The sequence below is a fragment of the Gossypium raimondii genome, chromosome 2, assembly GCF_025698545.1.
Source record: "Gossypium raimondii isolate GPD5lz chromosome 2, ASM2569854v1, whole genome shotgun sequence".
In the NCBI taxonomy this organism is placed as follows: Eukaryota; Viridiplantae; Streptophyta; class Magnoliopsida; order Malvales; family Malvaceae; genus Gossypium; species Gossypium raimondii.
In genome coordinates, this window is record NC_068566.1 from 15529203 (window position 1) to 15538711 (window position 9509).

The 9509-nt window shown below is 32.8% G+C and overlaps 1 protein-coding gene across 1 annotated transcript; it reads left to right on the forward strand.

The window, feature by feature from the left end:
* The first annotated feature begins 7115 nt into the window (after nucleotides 1–7115).
* LOC105783896 (uncharacterized) lies at nucleotides 7116–9103 on the forward strand. The gene is made up of 4 exons (XM_012609605.2): nucleotides 7116–7444; nucleotides 7690–7994; nucleotides 8123–8333; nucleotides 8478–9103. Exons 1-4 carry the CDS (start codon nucleotides 7190–7192, stop codon nucleotides 8964–8966), a joined length of 1260 nt encoding a protein of 419 aa, XP_012465059.1. The 5' UTR covers nucleotides 7116–7189; the 3' UTR covers nucleotides 8967–9103.
* Nucleotides 9104–9509: the final 406 nt, after the last annotated feature.

The window sequence follows — 9509 nt, forward strand, 5'->3', positions numbered from 1 at the left end:
ATTACATATAATTTAATAATAATATATAATTTCATAAAATTCTTGATAATAAATTTTCTTATATGAATTTATACAATTTAAAAAATAATATTAAATATAATTTAATAATGATATATAATTTCATAAATTTCTTAATAATAAAATGTTCTTATATGAATTTACTAAAATCAAAATATAACTTGAGAATTATATTCTGCATAAACATAATTAACTTATATTAAGAAAAGGTTAGATGAAAATGAAATTCTACATCATAATCCATATGTTATATAGTTTTACAACATCAAAAAGTTTGAACATTTATTTTAATGGTCGGAAAGAAATCTTCTGACCCATTCCAATCGCGCAACAGAAGGTAAACTAAAGAAAACGATCATTTGAGTTGGATGATCTGGAATTTTACTCAAAGCTCGATACCGCTCATCGTCGGTTAAACCTTCAATTTCCCATAAGGTTGAATATAAATTTGAAGCTTTCTCATGCATGATTTGGAATTCTTCTGACTTCTGCTGAACTACAACATCGGAGGCAATACTCCTACTGATTTGATCGCCAACGGCCTTGATGTTTTCGGCCAATAAAGTGGCAGTCTCATCAAATGAAGAATACATATTATCACGAGCATCAGATTTCTTCTTTCTCTTGTTTGAAGATGAGGAACCCCCTTGGTCTCTATCTCGTTGCGGCTCCGCAGCAGAAACATCCATGTCATCCAAAGAGATGTCAGCTTCGCAGTCATAGAATGAGTTTCTTTCTTCATCCATACCTGTAGTAGGTACACCCTCAGCATTTATTTCTTCAAGAACATCAGCAGCTGTTTGAGCATCTTTCCTAGTTGCTTGATCTCTTGCGTATATGGTAGTAAGCTGGTCGTAGTAAGGGAAAGTACGATGTCTGAATTGAGCGGCTTCTTTGTGACTCTAAAAAAATGAGGAAATCATATTAGTTATAAGTTTGGTAAAAATAAGATAATAAAGACTTGAAATAATCTTACCTTTAAATAGGAGTCCCAAACCGCATCTTCAAAGAACAACGAGTCATTTATGCTCGTCTTAACCAAAACCGCTATTGTTTTGGCCATTAAGCATGTCATAGACGATTGACCACTCCCTTTTTAGTAACCTAATCCTCGATTCAATATTAGGTCTCGCCTTCAACATTGCATTTGGTAAAACCTTTTGTAGCATTCTTTCCAACTCGTTTAAATAACTGACTTTGAACCCGGTATCAGCATTAAATGTTCCAACATTGTGCAGGTCCACCATGCAGGAAACCAATGCTGCATCTTCTTCTGGAACCCATTTTCTTTTTCTTCCTCGAGAAGGTTGAGAAGAAGCATTTGATTCTGGAACACATGACATAATTATCATAAGAACAAAAAGAAACAAATTATATTAATTACTATTTTAATATCATGAATCAAAAGGTGAACACTTTATAAAATTATAATTAAGTTCAATATCATGAATCAAAAGCTCCATACCACAAAAAATTTAAAATTATAACACATGCTGAATGAGAAGAAATTAAATTATAATTCAACAAGTTTAGTACAATACAAAAATCAATACAAAAGTTTCACAAAAGTTTCACAAACTAATTTCTAGATGCTTACCATTCATCGAACATTTGGTTGGCTAGTTCCATCCTCCAAGTAGCCCAAGCATCTGATGGATGAATAATTGTGATATTCGGTTCATCGTCATCCACCACATTACTAGGTAATCCTTCTCCGACCTCCGCTTCAATGGGATCAATACTCATATGGGTTCGAATAAAATTATGGAGCAAACAACATACAATAATAATTCTATTGTGCACCCTTACAGGATAGAACGATGGACTCCTAAGTATTCCCCATCTAAGTTTTAATAACCCAAAGCATCTTTCAATAATATTACGTGCTGAGGCATGTTTCATATTAAAAAACTCTTACGGAGAACTTGGCTGATAACCCTGACGCCACTCGTTCAAATGATATCGTTGTCCTCTAAAAGGTGTAAGAAATCCCTCACAATTTGTGTATCCAAGATCAACTAGATAATAACAACCTATAAAATAATTTTTTAAAATGATTAATTCAGACAAAAGTTTGATCTTAATGAACAATATCAAAGTCCTCTAACTATCCACTTTACCATGAGGAACTTTTAGTCCATGTCTTCTACTAATGGCATCTCAAGAACCCGTCCATCGGCAATCGAACCTTCCCAACCAGGAAGAACATAAACAAATTGCATCTCAGGTGTACAAACACCTAGCATATTTGTTGCTATGTCACCTTTTCGCGTTCGATATCTAGGTTTATCAACTGTTGGAACCCTAATCTTGATGTGGGTTCCATCAAGAGCACCTAAGCAATTCTATATCACATGATATAAAACCTTGAGTTAGAATACTTTTAAATCTAAATCAACTAAATGTTGTACAAGCTATATATAAAACTCAGTCCAATACCTTAAACCATTTCCACCTTGTGTCAGAAGAATCGACTGTAATTGGCTCCGGCTTTTTAAATAACACATCTTGTAAGCGTATGACAACATTTAAAACACTATGAAATGCTCTGCTAACAGTTTCCCTGGACCTTCTAAAGTGATGCTTGATAACTCGATTTTTCAGGTGATGGGAGTGATATGTAAAAACATTGCTACTTGCTCATCAACAAGAATGTTTCTTGACGACTTCAATCCCCCTATCGATTCTAACATCTCACATAGTTTAAAAAAGGCAGTTTTATTCATCCTAACTTGTTCAATACAAGTCTCGTCACTAGCATATACAAGCCTTTTCAAATAATCCCGTTTTGCATAAAAATCTAAGGTATAGGACCTAATCCTTGGTCTATAAGTCTGTAGGCTAAGGCTGACACCCATTCTAAATAAGAACCAAATCGCAATTCTACAGATTTCCAACCATATTGTCAATGCAATATCAATTCTTTTCGCCTCACACTTTGTGCAATTAAAGCGCATTTGAGCCATTATCGCAACATATTAAAATTAGAACACACTATCAAAGAATTGAAGTTGCAATTACACATTATCAAATAAAAATAAACAATACAAATTTAGAACACACGAAGCAAAAAAGTATCTACTAAATGATATCGTTGCAACTTTAATTTCATTTACTTATCAATCATAAAGCATGTATAATTGACCTAAAATTAATTGTTGGTATATGTATAATTAACCTAAAATTAATTGTTGGTATTTGTTAGATTATAACTAAACTCATTATAATTTAAAATTATAAAGCATGTTCAAAGTTTGAACATTGATTAGTTTATTTATTGATGATTAGTTTAATTAAGGTGACCTAATTTTAAAACAAATAAAATAAAGAATGAGGATTTGGTTTAATAATGAAATTGAAGTTTTAAATCTTTTATAACATTTTAAATTTAAATTTCATTTCAGTATAAATATATTGATTAGTTCATTAAAGCATGTTCAAAGTTTTAACATTGAATAGTTTAATAAAGCATGTTCAAAGTTTGAACATTGATTAGTTTATTTATTTATGATTAGTTTAATAAATATTTTCTAATTTTAAAACAAATAAAATAAAGAATGAGGATTTAATTTAATAATAAAATATTAAAGTCCTTATTTTAATTATTGATTAGTTTAATTAAGGTTTATAATTATTGAAGGAATTGCTATTTTCGCATGAGAACTAATAAATTTAAATAAATCATAGTTCAACCTTCATATCAACAACAAAGTTAAGAGATTTTGGTTGGACAAATTTAAAAAAATCCTAAAAGGATTAAATTGTATTACTAAATAATTAGAAGGTTTAATCTGCAATAAATCTATTTTTATTCAAGGAAGCTAGATCCTCGCTTGCCCTCCCTTATATTAACTATAGTAATTAAGGTATCAAAACTTGTTTATTTTTATTGCCATCTTTTGATTATTTATTTATTCATTTTGTATATTTTGGTTCTTCTTTTGTTCAACAAATTTTGTGGTATGATTGAGAAAATATTTTGTTAAGCAAGAAAAACTGGAAAGAAACTAAACGTGATTATCTTTACAAGTATACAATCAAGAAGTTTCATGTAATTTGTATCACAGTTTTGCTTGCTCCAGAATTCTCATTTTGAGTATGAAAAGTTTTAGCGAATGTAATTTTAATGGCAGTAAGGTTACAAGGTGGTTGTAAGGTTGTAATTATGAGTGTAAGTCAATTTAAATGAAAATTATAACATATTACTCTGAAAAGCCAATTTTTTTGAATGCTTTTACAATAATTAAAGGAAAGGTATTTTAATGAAATTAATTACTTGCTTTTACAAGTTTTAGCGAATGCTTTTACAATTTTTTTGAAGGCCAATTTGAATGCTTTTTTTGAATGCTCTTTAATGAAATTAATTACTTGCTTATTTTAATGGCTGACTTTTTCCTTTGTATTATTATGGTTTATGTTCAAAACACATGCTCTTGAAATCATACTCTTATCCCAATCTATATGCCTGTTACAGCACGGTTTTAAAATTTTCATTTTATACATTATCACTCAATCACAACTTGGTTGACATTTAATAAAATTAAATTATTAGAAACAGAGTGGTCCTGCAAGTAACTCATTTACAACATTTGATTTCCATTTTCATATTCTACTGACTAACAAATCAAGAACAAATCAAGTTCCAATTTCATATTCTATTGACTAACAAATCAAGAACAATTTCCAGCAGACAATCAAAACAATTTCCAGAACAAATCAAGAATAATATCAAAACAAATGCAACAATTTCCAGTTTCATCTTCTACTGACTAACAAATCAAGAACAATTTCCAGCAGACTATCAAAACAACTGCCAGAACAATTCAAGAACAATATCAAAACAAATGCAACAACTTCCAGTTTCATCTTCTACTCACTAACAAATCAATAACATTTTCCAGCAGACTATCAAAACAATTTCCAGAACAAACCAACAAAATCTTTATCGCCTATAAAGTCTTCAAATATGAAGCAAGTAATCTCATATTTCCAGTCAAACAGGCTGACTTTGACTAGAAAACCATGGTCGCACACATCTTAAAACAATATAAGGCCTGTTACATTAATGTATCTAAGAAGGTTTGAACCAATCTCTCTTCTAAAATATATAAACCCAATTAAAATCTTTGCAATTTTGAAGGTTTTTGGAACTATGGTATTTTTGTTTTGCAGAGTACTAGGAAGCATTGTTATTGTAATTGGCCTGTATCTAGTCTTATGGGGTAAGAGCAATGACCAACCTCAATTGACACCGGACATCATGGTGGTGAGAGCTGATCAACAGATGGCTATAATTGATGGTCTTATTGAGAATCCAAATCTGAGTTGATTAGGTGGTATGCGAGCCACCAAATAAACGGCTACAATTAAAGGGAATATAAAGAATCCAGATCCTAAGTTTATCACTATAGAATGATGATCGGGATGAGACCCTAAAATCTAATCAAGTAGTCATTAGGAATAGATAGGAAGTTTTTAGTTTTTATATAAGAACATCGTAAATCAACCTCGCTACATGAAAATTGAATTAAATATGAAATGAACATTGATTGCGAGATTTGAGATAAACATCTAATCTAATCTAATCTAATCTAATGATTGTAGCTTAAGACTTGGATTGAATATTCCGTGTTTCAATTAATAAATAATCCCAAAGACCTGTATCTTCCCGTGCTAAATGATCAAGAAAATAATAAAGGGATTCAATGATAACAGAGACAGAGATAACAAATCTATATTTCAATCATATACATGCACAACAATTGAAGATAAACATCTCTTTTACTTCAATGATATATGATGACTCAAAATTCAGATTTAGATTTTATGATTAAATCGATGAAGAAGTCAATGCACTAACAAGGCAGTGATTTGAATCTGCTTACATGCATAAAAAACAAAAGACACTAACAAGGCAACCAATGAAACTCATTACAGAGAGAACAAGACACAATTTTATTTCAAAAAAAAACATTGTGCACAATGTATCAATACATACTTGCCTGACATAAGCCTTTTGCATTACATAACAAAGGAACAGAAACAGCAATAGAAACATGCAATCGGGGAAACTAACCTGTAATGAGCAAATCGGGCAGAAAAGCGATGAAGAAGAACTCAGAATCGAAAAGGGAAACCGATTAGGTGAACAGTGCAATAATTGATGAAGAAGTCAATGCACTAACAAGACAGTGATTCGAATCTGCTAACATGCAGAAAAAAGCTAAAGACACTAACAAGGCAGCCATTGAAACTCATTACAGAGAGAAAAAGAGAGTTAGAAAAATTAAAGCAGGTTGAGAGCAAAAGAGAGTTAGAAACATTTACCTTTCAGTTGCAGTAACCTGGAAACCCACCAACTGAGGGCAATCGAAAGAGTGACAGAGAGAAAAAGAAAAGAAAAAGGTTAACTGGTTGAGAAGGCCAAGCGTAAAATGTTGTAAAGAAAAAGAAAAGAAAAGGTTGAGAGACAGAGCGAGCAAATTGGCAGAAGCTAGAAGGAAGGAAGAGAAGACGCAAAGAGAAGACGATCGGGAGGGTAAAACATGGAGGGTAAACAAAGCAACACCTAAACTGAGCAAAAGGGGGGATTAGAAATCGGTGGATTTTGGGGATTAGGTTAGTAATGTATTAGACCCGTAATAGCAATACCATGAACCAAACAACGGATTAAAGAGGGATTAAGTGGGGCCCACCGATTAGGGGTGTATTGGCAACCAAACATGCTGTAATTGATTCTCACCTCCAAGCGGATACCACATATTATTCTTACAGTTAAAAATTATTACTCCTTTTAATAAAAGAGATCTAATTCATGTATAACCCTTAAAAATTATGTATTTCTATTTTTCAATTTAAAAATCGTTTATTCATTAAATTTATAAGTATTTTTTTAATTAAAATTTGTTAACAGGTTAGGATTGATAAAAAAAAGTATGATAATTTTTTACATAAACTACCAACAATTATAATTATTCAACTAGGACTTTTAAAATGAAATGGACTAAATTTCAAATTCTATACAATACAGGGGCTAAAAGCATATTTTAACCTATTCTTATTCACGTCTGCATCTACGACTACAATCAAAGAGATCCCATTGTCACATGCTCACCAACTCCCTTTCCTCACCACAAATTCCCTGCTAAACCAGAGCGAGAGAGCTCTAGAAATGGCTGAGAAGCAGAAGAAGAAGAAATCAAAAGTAATCATTGTAGGAGGGAGCATAGCAGGGGTCTCATGCGCCCATGCGCTTACTTCAATAGGATGGCAAGTCGTGGTGATCGAGAAAACTGCCGCTCCCCCAACCGGTAGCCCAACCGGTGCTGGACTGGGGCTGGACTCTTTGGCTCAAATGCTCATTACTTCATGGATTGCTAATCCCCAACTTCTCCAGCACGCCACCTTGCCCCTCACAATTGATCAAGTAAATGTCAAATCTTTTCACTTTCCCTTTACCAGATTTTCACTCACATTAGCTATGCAGTTTCTTAATAATTGGGCCTATCTAGATTGAATCTTGTGGTTTCTCGTATTAATTTGACATCTACATGACTACTTTGCCGGGTAGTTTTATCAGTCGGTAATCTTTACATTACATGATTGGTTGCTAGTTTTGTTACTATATTGTGTTAAAAGTGCCATTTTTTTGTGGAAATGTGTTATTAACAGAACCAAGCAAGTGATAGTTCTACAAAGGTGAATTGGACACTGACAAGAGATGAGGAATTCAATTTTAGAGCAGCACATTGGGCTGATCTCCATGGCCTTCTATACAATGCATTGCCACCAGATATATTCTTATGGGATCATCAGTTCATCTCTTTCAGCATTTCTGAGGACAAATCCTATATCAAAGTTAAGGCTAAAGTCCTTCGAAACGATAAGATCGTTGAGATAGACGGAAATTTACTGGTCGCAGCAGATGGGTGCCTGTCTTTAATCCGCCAGAATTTTCTCCCAGACCTTAAATTGAGGTATATTTCAGTATGTGTAGCTTAATAAAACTTTAAATTTGCTCCTACTTTGCTGACTGCAGTGCTGCATGATAAGTATCTTTTGTTAAACTGTGAGTTAACGTATAGCAATGCAACACTCTTCCCAGGTATTCCGGTTACTGTGCATGGAGAGGGGTTCTTGACTTCTCAGGAAGAGAGGATCCCAAAACCATTGAAGGCATCAGAAAAGCATACCCTGACCTTGGGAAATGCTTGTATTTCGACCTCGGCTCTAAAACTCATTGTGTGCTTTATGAACTTCCCAATAAAAGGCTGAATTGGATTTTCTATGTCAATCAACCTGAGCCTGAGATAAAGGTGCTTGCTTACTCTAATCTGATACATTTTGCTGCTTACATAGCAATTACATGTTATATTAATGATGTTTTCAGGACAGCTAAAGTCGGATACGATCGTACTCCTTTGACATGCCTCTGTATTTTCTTTTTGCTGCATGTACAGAGAAATTCAGTTACTATGAAAGTAAGTGAAGACATGATCGATGAGATGATGAAAGAAGCAGAGAAAGCTTGGGTTCCGGAGTTGGTTAAAGTGATGAAGGAGACCAAGAACCCTTTCTTAAATGCCATATATGACTGTGACCCTCTAAGGCAGATCTATTGGGACAATGTCGTGTTGATTGGAGATGCCGCTCACCCAACAACTCCTCATGGTCTAAGAAGCACAAACATGTCGATACTAGATGCAGCAGTTCTTGGCAAATGCCTCGAGAAGTGGGGAGTGGAGAATTTACACTCAGCTCTGGGAGAATATCAGTCGATTAGGGTACCTGTTACCTCTAAACAAGTTCTGCACTCACGGAAGTTGGGCCGTATTAAGCAAGGCTTGCATCTTCCTAATCGAGAACAGTTTGATCCGAAGAAAGCAACTTCAGAGGACCTCAAAGATCTTCAACAGAAGAACATGCCCTTCTTCACTAGTGTTTATTAATTACTTGATTCTATCTTACACCGTGTTTGACTCTCAAAGGATGAAAAATAAAAATTGATATTAAAGAACCCTGCAGAATACCTGAACTGTAAGAGAAACAATTTCCTTTGATCTATACATCGGCCCTCCGGTCAGAACATGGTGCATATAACTAGGTAACTTTTTTGCTGTTGACCAAAAACGGGAACTTTTATCAATAGGTATAGTATATACATAAGCAGCAAGGAAAAAATTTTCAACCATAAAAATATCTTTTATTTTTCATCATATTATTAATTAAATATTTTAAAATATTTAATTTATATTTATTAGTTAAAAAGTTACTTGAAATAAAGTGGTGATATTTATACATTTAAAAATCATTATAATTTAATTTACCAGTTATTATTTAAGAAAAGTTTGATGTTAACAAAATTTTGATAATTTTAAAATAGAATTATTTGTTGAATGGAACTCTAAGAATATTAATATAAGAAAAGTTGTGATAATTATAATTATATGTTAATTTACATTTATTAATTAAAAATAATTATCATTTAATTT